Raw genomic sequence first — 24,913 nt, 5'->3', positions numbered from 1 at the left:
GAGTGGAAGGGCTTGAGCTAGAGTGGGAGGGTCTAAACTAGCATGGGGAGGAGTTTGAGTTAGAGTGGGAGGGGTTTGAATCAAAATGGTAGAGTCTAAACCAGAGTTGGCAGAGTTTGAGTCATATTTGGGAAGGGTTTTGGTCAGAGTCAGAGGGTATCTGAGTCAGAACAGGAGTGGTTTGAGTTGAAGTGGAAGGGGTTTCAGTTAAGAGTGGGAGGTCTAAATTATAATGTGATGTGTTTGAATCAGAGTAGGAGGGGCTAAGACACAGTCGAGTGGCCCGAATTAGAATGGGAGGGTCTAAACCAGAGTGGGGAGGGATTTGTGTCAGAATAAGGGGTTTAAATCAGAATGGGTCTAAACTAGTAAGGGGAGATGTTTCAGTCAGAGTGGGAGGGTCTAAATCAGACAGGGAGGAAATTAAATTAGAGTTGTAGAGGGTTTAAGTTAGAGTGGGTGGTCTAAATTAAATGTGAGGGGTCTAGATCAGAGTGAGAAAGGTTAAGTCTTAGTTGGAGGGCTTAAATCAGAGTGGTAACAGTCTAAATCATAGTGGTGAGGGCTTTGAGTCAGAATTGGGAGTCTAAATAAGTAAGGGAGCATTTTTTGTCATAGTGGGAAGGTCTAAATCAGAGTGGGGATGGGTTTAAGTCACAGTGGGAGGGTCTAAATCACAGTGGAGACAGGTTTGAGTCACAGTGGGGGGCTTTTGACGATTGAGGGCTGGTAAGGGAAGGTATGGTGTACAGTACAGACATTGTAAGAGTAGGGAGTGTGATGGAGAGACCGAGCTGCTAGTGCTGTGTGTAGTCGGCTTTCCTCATCCCAGCTGGTCTCCATCAGCCAGGCTGGAGCCGAAAGGCCCTCGAGGAGGGTGAACCGCGGCCAGACCACGTCACTCCCAATCCTGTTGATGTTCTGCAGGATGCCAGTGCCGGGGGCTCGGCTTACATCAAGAGACTTACTGACCATTCCAGTGAAAAATAAAAATAATTATTAAATTATAAATATACCAATGTCCTGTATGTATTAAGAAACACATTTCAAATTTACCCTCCAAATAATAGACAGTGGTGTGTGTGACAGGAGAGACACAGAGCACATGCCATAAGGATGAGGAAGACAAGCTTTTAAAATTCCCACAAGGAGAAATACAAGAAAAGCTACTTAACCCAACTCAAAGATAGAAAAATATGAACTGACTCTGTTTTCATCAGCACTGAAGCATCCCTCAGCCTCATACTGAATATTAGGAGAAATATTACACACATACACACATCATATTCAGATCTTATATACACATCTAGAATTTGACAGTGGGTCAAAATAATGCCTAACCTATGAAGAAATATAACTGTGGCAGTGATATTAATACTATTGCACATTTCTATTCATTGCTTTTCAAACAGGGTTCTCCTGTCTGTTGAGTCACTGCTGTGGTGCAGGATTGTTTATTAAGCAAGATGCCTGGTTTTGACTCACCTATACTTGGATTTGATCCTGTTATGGATCTGAATGTTTAGGGAGTGTGATTAACGGGTGAGACAAGAGAGAGGATGCTTGATACAGAGTAGCGTAATGTACATTTTGCTCAGTGGTGTGTCTTTATAACTCAAACTCTCTCTCTCTCGCTAATGTGTGTGTGTGTGTGTGTGTGTGTGTGAGAGAGAGAGAGAGAGAGAGGGAGAGAGAGAGAGAGAGAGAGAGAGTGATTAGTGCGTTAGCATTGCCTCCTCCTGTGGTCAAGTTGAGTAACACATAGTTAAAGTTAAAACAAGCTGTTCAGGATAAACCAGACCTTGCGGTCACAAACTAGGCTATTACCACAGCAGGCCAGGGCAACACCTTGAACTCTTTATTGTGTTACTCAAACCATTCCCGAACAATGTGTGCAATGTGGCAGGGCGCATTATCCTGCTATGTCATTCATGTCATTGCCATGAAGGGGTGTACATGGTCTGCAATGATGTTTAGGTAGGTGGCACGTGTCAAACTGACATCCACCTGAATGGCCGGACCCAGGGTTTCCCAACAGAACAGTGCCCAGAGCACCACACTGCCTCCACCGGCTTGTCGTCTTCCCAAAGTGCATCCTGGTGCCATCACTTCCCCAGGTAAACGGCGCACACATACATGGCCGTCCATGTGATGTAAAAGACAACGGGACACATCGGACGAGGCGACCTTCTTACACTACTCCGAGGTCCAGTTCTGACTCTCGTATGCCCATTGTAGGCACGTTCGATGGTGGACAGGGGTCATCAGGGGCACTCTGGCCGGTCTGTGTCTCCGCAGCACCATACGCAGCAGGGTGCAATGTGTGTTGTGGCACATTCCTCCCATAACCATCATTAAAATTTTCTGTGACTTGTGCCACAGTATACCTTCTGTCGGTTCGGTCAGACGGGATAGCCTTCGTTGCCCTCGCGCATCGACGAACCTTGGGCGCTTAACACCCTGTCGCCGGTTTGTGGTTTGTCCCTCCTCGGACCACTGACGGTAGGTACTGACCACTGCTGACGGGGAGCAATTTAGCCCTTGTCAAAGTCACTCCTGCCCATTTCTCCTACATTCAACATGTTGACTACGAGATCTGATTGTTTGCTTACCATCTAATCTACCCAGACCTTGACATGTGGCTTTGTTAGGAGATGATCAATGTTATTCGCGTCACCTGTGAGTGGTCATAATGTTTTGGCACATCAGTGAATATATATATATATATTTTGCGTTTTTACTATAAAAAATTGCCTTATTATTGAAGTTATGGAATTGTTTTTGTCCAGTTGAGGACATCCCCTTATGTTCGCAAACAAAGATTCTTTCTTTCTTTCTTTCTTTCTTTCAATTTGTCCAATAACTACAGATAAGTAAACACACACGAATACATCTGACATTTAACTCACCTTACACATTAAATATCTGCACAGAGACAGTGAAGATTTGGTCAGATGTTAAAGTGACATATGATCACTTTAACTGGCATTTTCAGGGAGGATATGGTGCGTGTGTGTGGGCAGGTTTAAGTGGTTTACGAGGACATTTTATTAGGTTACATCTGGTATTATGCTATAAATGTGGTTTATGAGGACATTTCTAGTGTCCCCATAATTCAAATTGCTTAAAAAACATACTAAACGATGTTTTATTGAAAATGTAAAAATGCAGAAAGTTTTTTGTGAGGGTTAGGTTTAGGGGTAGGGTTAGGGTTAGGGGATAGAATCTATAGTTCATACAGTATAAAAATCATTATGTCTATGGAGAGTCCTCATAAGGATAGCCGCACTAACGTGTGTGTGTGTGTGTGTGTGTGTGTGTGTGTGTGTGTGTGTGTGTGTGCTCGCTTTTAACTGCGCCTCAATAAAAATGCTGTTGGCAAGGAAACCAGCATCTCTGACCCACAAAGTGTGTGTGTGTGTGTGTGTGTGTGTGTGTGTGACAGGAGAGACACAGAGCACATGCCATAAGGATGAGGAAGACAAGCTTTTAAAATTCCCACAAGGAGAAATACAAGAAAAGCTACTTAACCCAACTCAAAGATAGAAAAATATGAACTGACTCTGTTTTCATCAGCACTGAAGCATCCCTCAGCCTCATACTGAATATTAGGAGAAATATTACACACATACATGCATCACATTCAGATCTTATATACACATCTAGAATGTTCAGGGAGATAACAACAAGAAAAACCAAAGGAAAGATGACTTTCAAAGTGCCCACAACTTTTGAACAATGAATTTCCATTAACTTTCCAGTCATTTGTGTTAGAAATTCATTTGTTAGAGTTTGTACTCACAAAGTACGATTTCTAGCTGATGAGATATTCTAGAGTTGAACATAAGAACCATCAGAACTGGCTCCCAGAACCAAATGACTTTCATAACATTGGGAGTGTTTCATGTACAGTATCACTGTTCAAGAAATAATATTTCTTGGACAGTCATTATTTTAGCTGTAATAATACAGTATAGTGAACGAAACGGCTCCAACACTCACTGAAGTCATCACTTTCTTTCACAGACTTAAAATAAATCAAGCACTGTTACTGTGTTGTTTTGTTCTTAAGGTCTGTGAGACTTAAATCAGTGTCATTACTATTCGATAATGTAGCTAAGCATTTAATGTGATGCCTTTAAAAACAGACACAATTGATGAACCAACATCAATTTTGATTCATGAATTCAGAAACAATTAAACTGTCCTGAGATCTGGTGGTTAAATGAGAAAGTGTCACACAACTGTATGTAGAACAAGAATAGCAGCTCTTAAAGTCTGCACCACCCTTCAGTAAAGCAAAGTGGAAGTGTGTGGAGTTCACAGCATGAAGTTCACAAAACCACAAGAGAGCAGAAGAAACAGTCTAATCATTCCTGTGCACTGACTTATCTCTTCCTGAGACATGATCATACCTTTATCTGCTGTTCTTACAGAGCTCGCTTTCACACAGACTCCCCTGCTCTCCAGTGCGGACCACAATGTTCTCATTATGAAAACTCACACTATCATTGATTCAGTAGTTCGCAAGTTAATGTAATCCTGCTTAGAGGATAGTGTAAAACGTTTGTGGCTCACTGTCCTGGGCGAAGGGCTCGAGGCTTGACCTGAGCACGAATACTTAGATTAGTTATAAATAAATAGATAGGAGGAGAAAGGGGAAGTGGAGGGATGCCGGAAGACTCTACGCCATGTAGAGGTGAGCGGCTGTTTATATACGCTTACTCTAGCGATTTGATCGGTCGGATAAAATTACCTTGCTCCTCCCGAACCTTGTTTATAAAACTCCATTTAGAAGATTGCTCTGTGGAGCGCACACTTATGTCACCTCACAGGCTGCAGCATAAGCTGTGAACTTTATCGGGTTATCTATAGCACACTAGTAGTGAGGAGGGCGTCGGGTGTGAAACTGCCAGTAAATAGGCAGCAGAGGAGCATCATTTCTGAAGAAATAACACAATAACAACAAATTCAAGGGACACACTGTGTGCACAATGAGAGACACCATTCACGATGCAGACAAACTAACCAATGAGAAGTATGATGGGTGATTGGTGACTCTGGTTCTGTTCCAAACTCTAGTGAGCTGCCTACTTAGATAGCACTTTATGGCCTTATAGCTGTGCTCCCAATGCAAAGGCAGTTCCACACAAAACGATGCTGTCTTACAAGGTAACTCGGTTTGGCCAAATTCTAAGGCAGCATCAAATGATAAGGAGCATTTAGGTTTGTCCTCACAGAAATGACTAGAATAGCCAAACCTGGTGATTAGTAGGGGTTGTCCTAATACTTTTGGCATACTGTAAACACACCTTTGTATAAAACAGACTTAAAGGTGCTGTAAGGGATTTTAGCTGTTCCAGAATTTCCCTAAGATGAGCCGTTGGATTAGCCATGCCACCTTTTCCCAAAATCCAGCACTTAAAGATACCAAAAGAGCTTGATTGAGACCAACACAAGCAGCAACGGTTGTCAAAATCATCAGCAGCAAAATAGCGCCCTCAACTGACAACTGTTATAAGCAACATGGCATAAAAATGGAGGTAAGCCTCAATAATTTGCTGCAATTACAATACTACAAGTACGCACAAAATAATTGACAGGCAGAAAGCATCATTGTCCATGGACAGATTTTTGTTTGCTGTTTACAGAGTCTAGAGCTGTTAGAGAGACCGGTGAGATATCTCAGGACACTTATTTTATTCATTTCATTCAGCGAGTAGTACAAATTTTGTCATTTCCATGAAAAAAATAGCTTACAGCACCTTTAACTGTCTCTTTTCAACTACACACAAATAACCTCTGACAGTCTGCTTTTAAAGGGCCCCGACTCCTAACAAATACATTCAACCACAAACATTTTTCCACACCTGTTTCAGCTGAGAACGCCAAAGGTCAAAGGTCAGCAACACTACTAAACACTTTGTAGAGGTAGAGAGTTCACTAGCTTTTTTGTCTCTAAAAAGGCAACAAATGGAAAGACAGAGAGAAGAATGGCACAATCTTTCTAAAGAAAGGCTTGCGGTTTAATCAGTCCAGTCAGCAGTATGATAATGACGTGTGGTTAGATGGTTCTCAATGATTATATGCTGCTTTATGGCTTAAACTACACTTTCCCCCTTTGCCAAAACAAATCACCATTGACTGCATTGAGAAAACCACATAATTTCAACGGAAATCCTAAAAAATTTGGAAAACAAAACCCTTTTCTCAAATGACTGTGGCTACTTTGTAAGCACCCCTACTGAGCAATTCCTTCACCTTCGCTCGTTAACAACAAGGGAAACAAGGCCAGCTGATATGTTTTCATTCACATCCAGCTTGATTGGCTGGATTTTGTTACCATGGATGCCAGAGATCCAATCAAAAGTTCTCAAACAAATGGCCACGAGTGGACTGAAGCCAAACACGGGATCCCTTTAAGAGCCATTGAGCCGCCACAAAGCAGACTTGTGGCTCAGTAGTGCTGCTAACACTGACAAACTGTATCAAAAACACATACACGCATGCTATGCCCACCGCAAGTGAGACTAATAACACTGGAGTTTGGCCCAAGCCACTGTCTCCAGCTTAATTCCTCTACCCCCCCCCCCCCCCACACACACACACTCTCTCTCTCTCTCTATGAACTCTCTTCATAAAATTTCCTTCAAAAAACTATGAAAAAAAAAAACCCCAGTTATTTGGCATTCCATCAGCCATGGCACTGCCAACAGACTCAAAGACTACCCACAACTCCAGTGGCATTTTTATCACACACATGAACAGAGAGAGTGATGCACAGACTCTCTCTCTCTCTCTCTCTCTCTCTCTCTTTCTCTCACACACACTCACACTCGTCCTGACACTTCCTCTTTCCCATCTGCTACACAACAGCAGCAAGCTCATCACTGTCACCTACAGCTGCTTCATCTCCTGTCAGAGAGAGACAGAGACAGGCAGAGTTCGTTCTGTCTAGCTTGCATTCATTGCCTCATCTTTCACCCACTCCTTCATTTATTTCCTCTCTCCATCTCTTGCTCTTCCTGAGGAAAACCCTGGGTGTCAGTACAAGTACTTCTGCTTTTGAGGAGAGCCAAAAAAGTTGTTTTTGTGACACTGAACTCTATAGACCTTTATACAACACATGTAAACTAAACATGTTGACATGTAAAATTTGATTTTAAACACTGGTGTCCTGTAAACTCAAGTTTAAACAGCTGAGTCATGTTTAAACACTGATCTGATGTAAACTAAAGTTTAAAGACTGATCTTATGTAAACTCGAGTTTAAACGCATTTCATGTTATCTTGGGTTTAAACGCTGATCTCATATCACGTTTAAACCTGATCGAGTTTAAAACCGATTTCATGTAAACTTGAGTTTAAACGATGATCTCATACAAACTTGAGTTTAAACACTGATCACATGATAACTTAAGTTTAAACACTGATCGTATGTAAACTCGGGTTTAAACGCTGACCTCATATAAACTCAAGTTTAAACACTGAACTCTCATAAACTTAAATTTAATCACTGATCTCGTGTAAACTCGATATTAAATGCTGATCTGATATAGATTCGAGTTTAAGCACTGATCACATGTTAACTTTAGTTTAAACAATGTTCTCATGTAAACTCAAGTTTAAACACATCTCATGTAAACTCTTGTTTAAACGCTGACCTCATATAAACTCAAATTTAAACACTGATCTCATACAAACTCGAGTTTAAACACTGATCACATGTTAACTTAAGTTTAAACACTGATGTGATGTAAATCCAGGTTTAAACACTGTTCTCATGTAAACTCAAGTTTAAAGACTGACCTTATGTAAACTTGAGTTTAAATGCATCACATGTTAGCTCATGTTTAAATGCTGCTCAAAATATAAACTCGAGTTTAAACACTGATGTGATGTTAACCCGGGTTTAAACACTGTTCTCATATAAACTCGAGATTAAACGCTTATCTCATATAAACTCGAGTTTAAAAACTGATCACGTGTAAATTCAAGTTTAAACACTGATCTCCTATAAACTCAAGTTAAAACAGTGATCTCATATAAACTCGAGTTTAAACACTGATCTCAAATAAATTCGAGTTTAAACACTGATCTGATTTAAACTCATCTCTTGTACATTCACTGTGATGTTAGCACTGTGTTGAGTTTCCACACACTGAATATTAAAGCTCTCAACTAAAGCACCTCTCAAGAACCACTTCAACACAATGATATGTGAGTGTGAGTCATTCTGAGTGAGTTCTTCCATTTGAGAGGCCACAAATACACATTAAAAAGCCTTTAACACCCACTCTGATGCTGACTGCTGATCATGACGGCAACAAAACCACCTCAGTTGTTTTACTATTACTCTGAGCAGTATCGTGAACAAAGCAATGATTCAAACATACACACAGGAACACCTGAATGAGGTGGTTTAAAACAGCTGCTTTAAGCCCTCACTCTTAAGAAGAAGTGTGCATGCCTGCTGTTTGGCTGCCAGATTGTTGCCTCTTATAAAATGACAAGCAACAAAATGTAGCAATTATCACAAGCATATGGTAAGAGACTTACCATAAAGATGGCTCTTCCTGTCTGTTATGTCTCTCTCCATCAAGAGGCCTCTGAACACTCTGAAACAACGATATCTTTCTCTCTATATGTGTATGTTGTTTGGGTCAGTATAATAAAATACATCTAAATCTGTGGTCAAGCCCTCTGATTAGGCCTGTTGCGATTATTAAATAACCGTCTGATCGCGGTTATTTGATCTAACCGTGGTTATTTGAGACAACCGCGATTATTGGGCACTCAAATTCCAATCACATTTTAATGCCCAAATAAGGGAATTTTAATAGAATATACTGTATAAATGCCATGCACGGTGCTTTTGTGTGCCATTCAGTTGAACTCCGTGTCTGAGCGTCACTAACACACACTGTGGAGGTCAACCAGCTCCTGTCCGGAAGACCGTGTGAAGCGCTCTGATGAGCGCAGTCAGCAGAGGCCGTGCCAAACTCCAGCGATAAAATTTGTGTGAACGTAAAGTGCCCCGGTTTCACTTTAAATGATCATGTAATGGCAAATGTTCCTGGTTCATACACATTGTGTTAATGACACACATTGACAAAGAGGAGATGCACACTTACTCTACGAAACAAAATCTCAAAGGTTCTGCTTCATGACAAATAAGGGATTGTGGGTTTAATCAGAGCATTAAAATAATGTGTGAAAGTGAAGAAATAAGGAAAGAAATATTTTACTATTGCATAATATAATAAAAATATAATGTAAATATAATATATATAAGTAAAAAAAAAAAAAAAAGTGTAAATGTAAACTTGACCAAAAACTGAAGTTGACCAAAAAGAGAGACATATTTTAAGTATTTAGAAATATTTTGATATTTAAAACAGAATTTTTCCTGTCATTCATAAGTTTAAAAGGCCTTAAAAGGAAATCACATATCCCTATTTTATTATTTGATTTATATATTTGAAGTTAAATATGTAAAAATGACTTCTTAAGGTGTATGAAGCACACATGCAGAAAAAAAGCACACCTTAAAAAATATGACAATTTATATGACAATTAATCGTGAAAGCCCTAAAACAGACAATTCGTCTTCATAATCGCAATTATTTGTTTGACAGTTATTCATCAGCCAAATTTCAGAATCGTGACAGCCCTACCTCTGATACAATATGGCTGTGCAGTTGGATGCTGTTTGTGTGTGTGTTGCTGATTCACAGGACTGTGGTCAAACACATCTCATCCTCCCACCCACTCTACTTCCTGTGTGAAACTGGCGTCCTCATCTCCTCCTGCAGTGTGCTCCTCTCTCATCCTGTGTCAGAGCCATTACACTAGACATCCATCTCCTCAAAGCCAGCTTTCCTGACCTGTCTGTCTCATGTGTGTGTGTGTGTAATGTATGTGTCATCAGACTGGGGCTTTGACCAGTCATTTACTTTCTGTTTAAACATACACACCACAGTGTAACCACACAGTTCTAACTCTTCAAGTTCGACCAAACTGACCAATATTATTGAATCGCAAATGCATGCACATTTGACAGTAAAGCATTGATTTTGAGTTGGGATGCATATGGAAATTTACTGAAATTACAAAAAAATAAAAAAATAAACTGTAATCTGTAAACAATATCTGCTCCAAAAAGCACATAAAGGCATCATAAAAACAATCCATAAGACTCCAGTGGTTAAATTCGTACCTTCAGAAGAGATATGATAGGTGTGGGTGAGAAACAGATCAATATTTAAGTCTTTTTTTTTGCAAGAAATTCTGCTCCCTGCCCAGTAGGGGGCGATATGCATGAAGAATGTGAATCACCGAAAACACAAGAAGAAGAAGAATGTGAAAGTTAAAGTGGAAATTGACTGAGCGGGGAGGAGAATTTATAGTAAAAATGGACTAAAATATAGATCTGTTTCTCACCCACACCTATCATATCAAACAAAAAACATGAGGGGCAGTTCTGTGGACAGAAATGCCTTGTTGATGAGAGAGGTCAACAGGGAATGGTCGAACTGGTTCGAACTGTCAAAGTCTACGGTAACTCAGATAACCACTCTGTACAATTGTGGTGAGAAGAATATAACCTCTGAATGCTATTCTGAGATGCTGGTTGGCGCTGTTTTGGCGGCACGAGGGGGACCTACACAATATTAGGCAGGTGCTTTTAATGTTGTGGCTGATCAGTGTAAGTATTAGAATTACTATACAAATACAAATATACAAATATAAAAGCATGGCTACAGGCTACAGGGATCCAGCTTTGCAGCCCCTAAGCTTTCCAAAGTTGAGTAGACCTGCTTTACATTAATATTCCCTTCATGACATGTTTGTTTTTTCTTACTTTATTATAAAATATTATAAGTGTCCACTTATAATTTTAATATAGTTTTTCTCACCTAAACAGTCATAATGTTGTAATATATGATCACTTTCCACCCTGACTCTGGCCTCCTGACTGAACGCTCAGTTTCGGCCTCAGTGTCTCCTTTAAAACTCCATGTAAACATTATGATTGGCTTACATCGTGTTGCCCCTTTGAATACAGCCATATATGAAACTCAGTCGGAAGAGAGCCTGAAATGTATATTTCAGGGTTTACACATCAAATGTATGTTCAACACTAACATCCAAAACAAAGTAACAACAGCAAGCAAAACACATTGCATCTGAAAGTATCAAACTGTTTCCTCAAGCCCAGCAGCACCATACACCATAAATACCATTAACAGTCAACAGATTAAACATTCATCAATGAAACTGCTCCATACGGTTTTGCAGTCATGTCCAATAGTGTTTTAACTGCCCACAATCTTTAAGTAACAGTTCCTCTGCAAAGACTAAGCCGAACACACTTATATAATCCTAACAATCAGGAATTTTGTTAAACTTCAGCCACTCTATCCTGATGTTGGGATGCTTCAAAGCAGATTATTTTATAGCCTTAAAATAATGTGTGAAAGCAAAGAATTTAGGACAGATGTATTTTACTATTGCCTCATAATCATGACTATTTGTTTGACAATTAGTCATCAGCCACATTTCATAATCATGACAGACCTAGTCTTCAGGCTTTATTATATGATATAATGTGAGTATGAAGACCTGACTTTGTGTTAATTCACTCGGAGAAGCACTGTTCTTTTGACATCAGCGTGACAAAGAAAGTGATGCAATGAAAATAAACACAAAGCACACTGTTGCAAAGTAAAAATGTAAGTCTGAATATGTGTATTTATGAAGCATTTATAACGTGCTCACTATCAAGTATTGCATGAAAGTCACCCTTTTATTTATGTCGTTATAACAGCATATCACTGATTTATAATGCATTTATAAATGACTTATTAGTCATTAATGAATCCATTTATAAATCTTTAACAAAGGGAATATTAATGTAAAGTGTTATCAATCTATTGAGAAGATTTCACTAAGAGGAACCTGAACATACAGTTGAGTCCAAAAGTGATCAGATTTGCACCTGGAGACACACACTACTGCACTACTTCTAGGTGACTAATTAAATGTTTTTAAATGCAAAATTGTAATATTGACAGTGTAGTGAAGCGCATGTAGGTCACCCCTTGAGCAGTTTACATGGGACATGAACACACATCTCGACCACACACACACACACACACACACACACACACACTTCATGGGCTGTTTGAACAGAAGCTGCTGAAATGTGTGGCTTAAATAAAATATGTATCTCTCCGTGTCATGCTGAGGGTGGACACGGGTTCGATAGGCTCGAGGGGAGTGAGTGGCACAAATTCCTGCTGACCCAGAGCAGATACTCACCCAACTAAAATACTGGGACTAGAGACAGAGATGCCAAGAGGCGTGAACACAAGAGAACAACACAACATAGAGACAGAGAGAAGAGCTGCAGGCTACAGCAAAACAACAGAGAGAGATAAAGAGAGATAAAGAGAGATAAAGAGAGAGAAAGACTGCGCATGGGTGAGTGTGATGAGAAGGGAGATGTTTCCACATAAATGGGTCGGGTAAGCTCATCTCTGCTCTGACTGGTTCACCTTCAGGACAGGACAGCACCAGAGGAACAGTCGTTCTTTTCCCCGACTCACTTGCTCTCTCTCTCTCTCAGCTCCTTAAAGGCAAACTTGCAGAGCTAAAGGCCATTTACATGTAAACACATGATGTGTTTCAGATGGGTGAATCTCACAAAACATGTCCTGGTCACAAAATCAAATGATATAATCAAATTACATTATGCCTTTTCTCCCCAATTTGGAATGCCCAATTCCCAATGCGCTCTAAGCCCTCGTGGTGGCGTAGTGGATCTCAGTTGCCTCCGCGTCTGAAACCGTCAATCTGCACATCTTATCATGTGGCTTGTTGAGCACGTTACCATGGAGACATAGCGCGTATGGAGGCGTCACGCTATTCTCCGCGGCAACCATGCACAACTCACCACGAGCCCCACCGAGAGCGAGAACCACATTATAGCGACCACGAGGAGGTTAACCCATGTGACTCTACCCTTCCTAGCAACTGGGCCAATTTGGTTGCTTAGGAGACCTGACTGGAGTCACTCAGCACACCCTGGATTCAAACTCGCGACTCCAGGGGTGGTAGTCAGCGTCTTTACTCACTGAGATACCCAGGCCCTCAATCCTTTTTTAAGATCATTAAGATTTTAAGTACTGTGACATTATTTTTATTACAATTACGTAAGATAATTTCCCCCTACATTCATATTACTGTAATGTGTCTAAACATTTTAATTCTGATATATTTTTTGTAATTCTAATAATTTCTAATCAATTGATTCTCATCATATTCTCCTTACTATAATACAAGTCAAGTCAGTTTTATTTGTATAGCGCTTTTCACAATACCATAATTTGAAAGCAGCTTTACAGAAGGCCTTAATGTCTTTTAATACAGTCATTTATTTTTACAGATTCTAATATTTTGTTTTATTCAGCTTAAATTCAGGGAAGTAAAAATAAATAAATATGAAAATAATTAATATTTTGTTTTATTCAGCTTAAATTCAGGGAAGTAAAAAAAAAAATCATGAAAATAATGCCGGTGCAAATCTTAATGATTCTAAAAATAGACTTTCATTTCTTCATCTAAAATATAATTTCTAATTTCTTTTTGATTTGGAGGTAAAATCAAGTTTCATAAGATTCATTCTATCTATAAATGTCATCTGTACTTTTATCAGCATAACTGGCCAGTAACCTGTGTGCCCGTCTAAGTTACTATATCTGTTCTTAATAAATTTGACGGTATCTGGAAGCTTATTTATTTGTGTCTTTCAGTTGAAGACTAAATTTAGCTCTTCCAGTATTTACTCTGTCATGATACTTAAAGAGTAATGAAATTATGACACCTGATGTCTTCTATGATGTACCAGCTGGAACTGACCTCCGTTCTAGCCACAGATCAGGGTGATTTTGACCTCATTTTTGAAAAAAAAAACAAAAAAAAACAATGTTTCACAGCTAAATTCCCAGTTAAGAACTACATTACCTATAATCTTGAGGAGTGATCCACCAATCAGAGAAGTCAGTGTTACCATGGAAATGCAAATTAAGTCAAAAGATCTCACTCCCATGAGTCTAAATATATATTTGTATACAGTACTGTGCAAAAGTTTGCAAAATGTTGTATAGAGGAATAATGCCATGAATAGTTTTATATATCAATTAACTTCATACAAAGTACAGTAAACATAAAAAACTCCCTCAATATTACAATATTTGGTGTGATCACCCTATGGCTTCAATACAGCACTAATTCTCGTTGATACATTTGTGCACAAATTTTAATGTTGTTGGCAGATAGGTTGTTCCAAGCATCTTGGAAAAACTGCCACAGTTCTCAATCTCAATCTCAGTCTCAATTGCTTCTGTGTTTTCCTGTGATTCCAGACTGACTCAGTGATATTGAGATCTGGGCTCTGTGGGGGCCATACCATCTGTTGCAGGACTTTTTGTTCTACTTCTGTTCTATTTGCAAAAGGAATGTTTGGGAGTCTAAAATGTATATTTCCAATTGACACACTAAAGCAGGAGATATAAAATAACCATTTTATAACAAACATCTAATGTGCCTAAGATTCCTAAGATTTTATACTGTTTATCTGAATATTTTGCAATAAACTTTGTTCAAATATATTGTTTTTATACTTATGAATGATCAATGAGCACAGGGCAATTGTTTTATTTTATACCATAGTTTTTTTTAATTTGATTTCACTATTCACAATGAGAAGTTAATTGCCTCATAAAATAATTTAAATAAGGTGGCAAGAAAAAGTATATGAACCCTTTGGAATTAGCTGTTTTTCTGCATTATTGGTCATAAAATGTGATCTCATCTTCATCAAAGTCACAAGTGTAGACAAACACAATGTGCTTAAACTAACAACACACAAACAATTATAATCTTTCATGTCTTTATTGAACACATCCCATTAAACATTCACAGTGCTGTAGAAAATGTAAGCGAACCCTTGGATTTAATAATTGGTCGATCCACCTTTGACAGCAATAACCTCAACCAACCATTTCTGGTAGCTGCGGATTAGACCTGCAAAATGTTCAGAAGGAATTTTGGACCATTGTTCCTTAAAGAACTGCTTCAGCTCAGCCATATTCGAGGGTTGTCTGGTGTGAACGGCTCTCTTGAGATAATTCCACAGCATCTCTATTGGGTTCAGGTCTGGGCTCTGACTAGGCCACTCCAAAAGGTGTATTTTCTTTTTTTGAAGCCATTCTGTAGTGGATTTACTTCCATGTTTAGGGTCATTGTCCTGCTGCATCACCCAACTTCTACTGTGCTTCAGCTGGCACACAGCAGCCCTGACATTGTCCTGTAGGATATCTTGATAAACTTGGGAATTCATTTTTCCATCGATGATGGCAAACAGTCCAGGCCCCGAAGCAGCAAAGCAGCCAATGTTTAGCAAACTCAAAATGTTTGAGTGCTTTTTATAAGTCAAAGTAGCTCTAACTCACACCTTCAATCTCTTTTCATTAATTATATGCCAGGTTTGCCAACTCATGACTCTAATTAGCTTTTGTTGACATCATTACTATAAGGGTTACTTTTACTAACCTACACTGTAAATGTTTGAATGATGCAGGTAATTCCAAAGGGTTCATATACTTTTCTTGCCACTGTACACAGTCTTGTACAATTTTCTTTTTTCTGGTTTTTGCTTCAAATCAAAGTTTATAATATTAATCTTGGAGTTGGTTGGTTTAGTTCAGGGCTTAGAACTCTTTATTTGAATTTTTTTTTTTAAACCACATGGATAATGGGAGAAATACAACAGCTGAGAAATTGGGGAGTCATAGATGCACTCTACTGATCTTTTCTTCATAATTATTGAATAATTAATTTCACAACAGATCTAGAGCAGTGTCTTCAGAAGCAACCTGCAGACAGCTCCTTTCTAATGAATCTCTAGGTTTGTAAATGATGATTAGAGGGAATCCAGGTTGACAAGCCACTTCTGGTTTCTCTTCAGGTCACTCTGACAGCATACGGGAATACTCTACAAATAGAAGCATGCTTCTAATAATAACTTGCCATTATGGGTCAAAACTGCGCTCTCTTGTCAGGCACCATCAACACAGAGCATTCAACACTTTCATCTTTCCATGTGTCTATGACTATGTGCTGTTTTTACTTCATTTTTGCCTATTTTTGCATATGTGAGATGATCTAGTGACAGTTCTATCAAGTCTGTAAGGATTGTCTAAAGACGGGAGCTATTGTATTATTTATGGCAAACATCAAGGCTTGATTGGAGAATCAAAGCAAACAAAACTGGCAGCTTGCTTGAATACACACGAGGAACTTACAAGCTCCACTCCTGGAAGTATTTGCACACATCCAAAGTGCATGGAAATAACTGTTGGAGAACAAGAAATAAAGCAGCACACAAAGAAAGAAAATGAAAGACTATCTGGAAAGCACCTATCCAGATGTCATGTGTTACACTGGTAGCTTATGGAATTGACACTGGTATTCCCCTGGATTCAACATATAACATCTGACATCATGCAGCAATGATATCTATCTATCCATCTATCTATCCATCTATCTATCTATCTATCTATCTATCTATCTATCTATCTATCTATCTATCTATCTATCTATCTATCTATCTATCTCTTCTCTTGTCTGTAAGGCATATGCACTATAAACATCTACAGTGACATTCAAACAATGCAGTAATAATCATGAAAAAATGTATGTGATACTAGAGTGTACTGTAGTACTGGTGTTGAATAGAACAAAATACAATAGAAGTTTTGACCCCAGATGTCAAACACACAACCAAACTTAGTTTTAAAATCCAGCAGTGTCTGGACACAGGAAATGAAAGATAGATGGACTTCCACCATCTCTCTCTCTCTCATCTGCACTGCCATGATCAACATTACAGACACAGCAAACAACACTTGTGTAATGAACCTGTAAGTCACATCAACATCATCTGCTCCTGGATTGAAACACGATAGAGAAAAGGGACTCATGGATACTCACTGGACACGGATCGTTCCCCTTTTTCCACTTTCAGGCTGCAGGGGGGTGAGAGGTCTTGCTCTGACACATCTTCTGCAGTGACCTCTGTTGGTCTGGTTTCTGCCTCCTTAATGTTGCCAGGCGGCTCCTCCACCGACAAACCCTGTAAAGAACATTAAGAACTTATTATGGACAGCATTCTATAAGTTCACTCATCTGTTTTGATCAGCTAACCTCTTTGGGTGTGAAATTAGCGATGTTGGGTAAATTACTCAAAAAATAATCCACTACAAATTCCTAATTACTTCTATAAAATTTGAATCATATTACTTTATTGAAAAGTAGTCATGTACTAATTACTTTAAAGTTACTTTCTAAAATACTTTTCTCAACGCCTTTTTTTATCAATAAATTCAAATTAATGTAAAAATATCTTCATTGTTCATTGTCGCACACAAGTCGCACACAGCACCACGCGTTTCTTCCTTACAATGACTTATTGGGGGCATACGCCCACAGAAATGCAAAGAGACGTACTTATGAACATAATTCATGTTTCAGATTCTACATACAGTAAATAATACTATTTTAGAAATACATAACTCAAGTAATGTACTTAAAAGTAATTAACTGAAAGTCAGCAACTGTAATCTGGTTACTAGAATTTAGAATGCAATGTGTTACTCAGTACTTTTGACTTTTAAAAAGTAAATAGATTACAGTAACTAATTAATTTGTAATCAGATTACACCCAACACTGAAAATATGTAATGACCCTGCCAGTTGCTGAATGCTGAATAACATTTTGATATCTAAATGTGGGCTGTAATATGTTAAAAAGCTAATGGTTGTGGTTTCCAAGTTGTTGTTGCAGTTTAGTTTCAATTGTCATGTTTTCAAATTGTCTTTTTTTCTTCTTCTTTTTTCTTTTTGTTTGTGGAGGAGGTTTTGAGTTCTGACAGTCTATTGTATTGTGTTTGTGTGGGTAGAGTTGTTGAGACATTTCATATTTTACTACCAAACATGGAAATTACGCATATTTCTTTTACAGTATACAGCCTTATTTACACTCTTACTCTATTTTCAATGCATGTGAAACTTTTCAGAACTGAATAAAAGATAAAGATTATTACATCATTTTTGCATTGCACTGCTGCCACATGATTGGCTGATTAGATAATTTCATGAATAAGTAGGTGTACAGTTGTTCCTTATAAAGTGCTTAATGAGTATATATTAACCATTTAAAATGTAAAATTATTAATAAAAGTATCATTACATAAAATAATTTTTATAAAGAAGTCTTTTTTGATGTGAAGTGAAGTTACATATAAGTTCTAGGGCTGAGGTTACAATTGCAGGTTAACAGCAATACAAATCTTGTTTTCCATCAAATGAGCCCTTCTGAAGTTTGTTTAGTAACCTCAGTTTACAATCAATAATGACAACCTTCACTGGAAAAAAATGACATCTATTAACCAGTTTTATTCAAGTCAAATATATGATAGAAAATCACTGAATCAACCTAAATACTTTAGGAATAACACATTTTAAGAGTTAGATCAGGTAGCAATAGCTCCTTAAAGGGATAATTCACCTAAAAATGAAAATTGTCTCATCATTTACTCACCCTCATGCCATCACAGATGTGTTTGACTTCCTTTCTTCTGCAGAACACAAATTATGATTTTTAGAAGAATATCTCAGCTCTGTTGGTCCTTACAATCAAGTAAATGGTGATCAGACCTTTGTAGCTCCAAAAATCACACGAAGGAAACATAAAAGTATTCCATATAACTCCAGTGGTTAATCCAATGTCTTCAGAAGTGATATGAAAACTGTGGGTGAGAAACAGATCAAAATGTGTCCTTTTTTACTCTAAATTTCCACTTTGACATTATACTTTTACATCTGAAAGTCACATGTGGAGCCTGTTTAGTACACTTTCACATCTGAAAGTGAAAGTGGAGATTTAGAGTAATAAAGGACTTAAATATTGATCTGTTTCTCACCCACACCTACCATATCGCTTCTGAAGGTAAGGATTTAACCACTGGAGTCATATGGATTATTTTTATGTGTCCTTTATGTGATTTTTGAAACTACAAAGGTCTGATCACCATTCACCTGCATTGTAAGGATCTACAGAGCTGAAATATCTTTCTAAAAATCTTCATTTCTGTTCTGAAGAAAAAAGAAAGTCATACACATCTGGGATGGCATGAGAGTTGGTAAATGATGAGAGAATTTTCATTTTTGGTTGAACTATCCCTTAAAGGTAACAATTACATGTTAGACTTTTTACAAACTATAGAACTAACTAGAGTACTACCTATCAGATAAGCAGGCCATGTGTATTCTGCAGATAAGAGTCTAGTATTTTGACCTCCATTTAACAGTTTAAACCATGTTTAAATTGCAAAAGTCCTCTTCTTAGCCCCAAAAAGCTGCGAAAAAAAAAAAAAAAAAATAAAAATCCAGAATCCATCTGGGCCTACCATAAGTAAAGAACAATGTCATGATGAAGAAAGCTTGTTCAACATGCCACTAATCGAATTACTCTCTAACTCTGTGAGGCTCTGCAGCGTTGTATCAACCATCATATAGAGTGCTGATGGCCACATGATGAAACATCTCAGCAGGGTCTCTAACAGACAGAATGCCGACGGCACGCTGCCATTAACATCTAAAAGGCCCTGTCATCCGCACGACTGTTTTTAGCAGCTGTCTCGGCTTTGATTCCTGGGGAACGAGGGGACTTTTCATGAAATTCTTGTCCTCAAACTGAAGTGAAGGAGCCCAGATATGTGACAGATCGCTCCTGGATCCATCAGAACAAAGAGAGGAGAGAAGATATTGAACAGCTCCGGTGAGTGAGCGCTGTTGAGACATATTCTGACCACGGAGGGAAGGTGGGGAGCCAAGAAAGAGAAAACTATAGGAACTATCAGAGAGAAGTCTGAAGTTTAGCTGACGAGACAGACAGCCGATCCTTTAACAGCAGAACAAGACTCGCCTGATGAAATAAACATGACTTGCTGTAGGAGACAAAGAGACACAGAAATGCCCGAGAGTGAGAAACTCTTTTCGGATGTGTAAGTGTTTAAAAATAAATGCCATCCTTTAACTAATTCCTTTTAGAACAGGAAGTTTCTTTTGAGGAGTAGTGTTGTATGCAGATGTGGACTGTGTCTGAAATTGCCCCCACAATACAGTGCACTATTTCGGGGTGTAAGCCATTTTGCAGTAGTTTCCAAATTATAAGTGATCAACTCATTCCCTACATTTGTTCACTCATTCTTACCCACAATGCACTCTGATTTTGAATGTACATCCAATGAGCACTTGTCTGCGTTTTGTTTTGCCCATAATTCGCTACAGGGAGAGAGAGAAAGCGAGCGAGAGACACCAGTTCACAGCTTCCTTCATTCCTGCAATGTTTTATTTCATGCTGACTGTATTATTTTACTTTTTGCAAATCATTACTTGATTAAAATACAGTAATATAATAAAATATAGTCAGCCAAAATCATACAAATACATTTCAAAAAGTATGATTTCAAGTTAATAAAGTTTTAATTATAGATTTATTTTTTACACAATCCTATCAGTTTGCTTCAGAAGACATTCACTGATCGACTGGAGTCATGTGGATTACTTTTATGCTGCCTAAATATGCCTTTTGGACAGTCAAATAGCCAGCAGCACCATGGCACCCATTCGCTTTCATTGTATGGACATACAGAGCTGAAATATGCTTATAAAAATCTTCACTTCAGTTCTGCTGAAGAAGCAAAGACATACACTTCTGGGATGGCTTTAAGGTGAGTCAATCATGAGAGAATTATCATTTTTGGGTGAACTAATTCTTTAAAATGCTGACATTTGAAGCTCCAAAAAGAACAGACAGTCAGCATAAACATCATCCATACGACTCCGCTTGTTAAATTAATGTCTTCTAAAGCAAAACAATTGCTTTTGGTGCAATAATATTATTTTATTATAAATCAGCAGCAGTATGCACGTATTATGTAATCACAGAGAGATCAGACGCATGTGCGACACACCTGGAAGAGCAGCGCTGCTTACAACTGAGCAGGAGGAACGCTGTACAGAAGCTTCATTGGTTTTATCTGTTTGTTTACTCACAATGGTGCGTTTGTGTGCTCATCCTGGATGTTTCAACCGAGAAAAAAAAAAAAGTGAGATTAGATCCATAACATGTCAACGCAAATATGTCACACGAGACGAAGAAAGAAAGTCATACACATCTGGGATGGCATGAGGGTGAGTAAATGATGAGAGAATTTTCATTTTTAGGTGAACTATCCCTTTAAACTGAGTCACTTTCAACAATTATTCTATTAAATATTAATACATTTTTTATTTCTTTTTGTGTTCTGCATAAGGAAATGTTGACAAAATATACATTTTTGGGTGAACAATTCTTTTAATTGATGGTCTATAAAACAGCAGAGTCTTACAAGGTTTTCAAACTGGGGGGGCGCCAGAGCATGTCAGGGGAAGTGCAGAGAATGATGATAAATTCATCAAGTAAAATCAAAAGAAAAATAAATACAATGAAAATGTATTATGGAGATAAATTAAAATAATAGCTTAACTGACCATATTCCAGCTTGAAAGACCATAGCTGTATAGCGTTATAATACTGTTAAGTACTGAGAGAACATTCATGTAGCTTGCCATTTGTGCAAGCGTGAATCTGTCCGCTCACACATGGATTTCTTTGCTTTCTCAAAAAACTGGACACGTGCTGCTTTCTTCTGAAATCTCCCTGCTCTAGCTCAGAGAGTGCGTGTGCACACCCATAATGTGTCTTGTGCACTCGCAAATCCATTATAATGCTATATAGCTTTACCTCTACAAATATTCTGCCTTTATAGACCTGTTATATCGAGGAAGAAACAATCCCGGTGTTTGAGGAATCATGTTTTGTCACCTCAGTGGAAAACTTACCTGCAAAAGTTTATCTAGGAGGCATAAAAGATTTTCTCTGTACTCATGTGGCAGCACATACATAGAAAATCCGAAAATATGTGGAACAAAATCACGGCGTGTCCATTACTACAAGTTCAACATGATATCGGGTCAACATGTCTTCATGTGTTTGCGACAATGCAGTTTTACAGATGAGACTGTTTCATGTGATGCGAGTTTATCACAAATATAGGCTAAAGAACAGTTAAGTAATCCAACTGTCATGAGAAAAAACATGTATTTTGAATAACAAATAATGCAAAATACAGTTTATATTTTTAATAGAGAAAGTTATAGCAGTTAATCACACACCAGTTTAAGATGCATTGCCGCAAGAGTCTGTCAGACTGAATTAAAGGTTATTGATGATGATTGGTGAATTTCTCCAATGCCTGTAATATGATGAATTTTGATAACATAACACTAGAGGAAAATACCTCATTAAACTTCAAATAAGTGGCCAGAAAATACTGCTGTTTTCAGTGAAAGAAAGATATTTTTTGAATCTTTTTGGATCTTATTTATAGTGCAGTCTTGTACATTTTGTCAGAGAGGGGGCTTACTGTTTAAGACTTTGTAAACCCCAGCACTAGATGAACGTCTTTGACCATTGTGATGCATCCTTTTTCAGTGTCTTGCAGTGTCAAGTTAAAAGAAGTTCAACTTTTCTACAGTGGCTTACAGCAGCATCTAGATTTCAGACTGCTTAAATTCACATCATCTCAACACACTATCACAACCTCCACACAGTGCTCACGGCAAAACAGCAGGTAAACACTCGCGAGTGTGTGGCAAGGGAATCTTCCTCCATCCCACCGAACAAACCCATCTGAAAGCACAGAGCCCATCTCTTTTACCTGTGACCTCTCCTGCAGAAATTTCAAAGACTCACTGAATCAGAGGAGAGAGTTTGCGCAGCCACAGAGCTGGAGTTGACTCACTACTCAAAAGGTTGCCATAACAGGAAGTAGATAAAAGTGGTATTTAATAGAAGCTGAAGAATTTATTCTATTTTAAAAGGGTGTATGCTGCTCAGGTGACCACAGCGGTGCAGAGAGAATGTTAAACTAGATCTCCAGACTTACCCACACCGACAGTTCATAAAAGAACGGGGGGGGGGGGTGGGACCAAATACCCTTAAGAGAAATCTCAGGTGCCCCAAGACAGATGATACAAGTACTGAGCTTCCCTGAGGTCATGGTCAAGATACAGAACTAACATACAGACTTACAACTAGGGGGCCTGGGTAGCTCAGGGGTAAAGATGCTGGCTACCACCCTGGAGTTTGCTAGTTTGCTAGTTCGAATCCCAAGGGCATGCTGAGTGACTCCAGCCAGGTCTCCTAAGCAACCAAATAGGCCCGGTTGCTAGGGAGGGTAGAGTCACATGGGGTAACCTCCTAGTGGTCGCTATAATATGGTTCATTCTCGGTGGGATGCGTGGTGAGTTGAATGTGGATGAGTCACTAAAGACGAAAGCAGCTCGGCAAAGTTATACACACAACTAGCTAACTGAATCACAGTCATTAAATCTGCTGGTTAGGAAGTATAATGCCTGTTAGCAGCTGTCATGGAAACCGGTAATGAGGCCAAATGCAGCTAGCTATCTGGCTAATATGACATCGTTGTGTACCGAACAACACAGCACTGACAATCCAATACAGCTATCAACTGAACACAACAGCAACTAATAAAAAAGCATCTTGTTTCAATCATTGAAGATCAAACAGAATTGGTCTAGCTTGGCATGACATAAGGACATTGGCTCAACCAATGGGCTATCTGCCTGCATATCTCCAGTCAATTTACGATAGGATTCAGTGACTAGAATTATTATCCCTTATTATCAATCATTATCCTCACCAGATCAACACTGCCTTATTGGCATATTGAAAAAATGTAGAATTGAATGAATGAAAACATGAATATTATGAATATTTCGCATACATTTACATTTATTGAAATGCCAGAGACTGACTCCCTCAACTGAGTCTTAGCTCATCTCAATGTTTTCCCCTAACATCTTGAGTCAGGTATTTTCCTGCCACGGTCGCCTTTGGCTTGATTATTAAGGGCTTTAAGACATTATGGAATTATTATCTGTAAAGCTGCTTTGAAAAAAATTATGTATTGTGAAATGGAGGTTATTAGTCAGGTTTTGAGGTTTTCTGTTCAGGTCATGTGTAGTTAAAAAGGAGCTGCTGCTGGCTGATGAACTAAGCATGATGAAGATCTCTGGTGTCTCATTCACACTAACACAGAACTGCGAGAAGTCAAATACTCCACCATTTTCTTTGTTCCAACACACTTCCTCAAAACTCTTTTTCTTTCCTTCAGATCTTTTTTGAGCTCTGGACGTCTCAGGTCAGGCTGGATCTGAACCACAGCTTCTTCATTATCCCTTTTCCACTAAAACAGACATCGTGACTGCTGATTCATTCATCTAACAGATTCATAAAGCACTTTACGATCCAAACAATGAGTTATGACTCAGTCCTACTGTATGCAGACCCTTTACAGAACATTTTGAGCTATCATTAAAAATAAATAAATAAATAAATAAAAAAAAAAAACACAGTCTCGCCCCCATGGTCTCTCCTTCACACTGCTGTGCTTCTCAACGACCCCTGAGGGGCCTGAGACAGGAAGACGGTAAGTGCTATTGATTTGCACTTCCTGTCTCATCAGAACCTGATGGCAGTGTGAGCTGACCAACTGACCACTTGCCTCACTGCACCGATCTAACCTCTGTGTATGTGTGTGTGTGTATGTGTGTGTGTGTGTGTGTGTGTGTGTGTGTGTGTGTGTGTGTGTGCCTTTAGCTCCAGGCTGTGTATTTAAAGGAAGGTGACAATGAGTCAGTTATAGTTGATTCTTGCT

At 38.6% G+C, this 24,913-nt stretch overlaps 1 protein-coding gene across 3 annotated transcripts in view; it reads right to left on the bottom strand.

Annotated features, from left to right (window-relative positions):
- Nucleotides 1–24,913, bottom strand: part of gse1b (Gse1 coiled-coil protein b) — a 362,350-nt gene that overhangs the window by 254,428 nt on the left and 83,009 nt on the right. For all 3 annotated transcript variants that reach the window (XM_051724483.1, XM_051724484.1, XM_051724485.1), the window contains exon 2: nucleotides 17,058–17,199. In XM_051724483.1, the coding sequence (XP_051580443.1) occupies nucleotides 17,058–17,199 (142 nt within the window). The remainder of the gene's footprint in view (nucleotides 1–17,057; nucleotides 17,200–24,913) is intronic.

The sequence above is a fragment of the Myxocyprinus asiaticus genome, chromosome 18, assembly GCF_019703515.2.
Source record: "Myxocyprinus asiaticus isolate MX2 ecotype Aquarium Trade chromosome 18, UBuf_Myxa_2, whole genome shotgun sequence".
Classification (NCBI taxonomy): domain Eukaryota; kingdom Metazoa; phylum Chordata; class Actinopteri; order Cypriniformes; family Catostomidae; genus Myxocyprinus; species Myxocyprinus asiaticus.
Note: the sequence above shows the minus strand (reverse complement) of the source record. Positions and strands in the feature narration are given on the sequence as shown.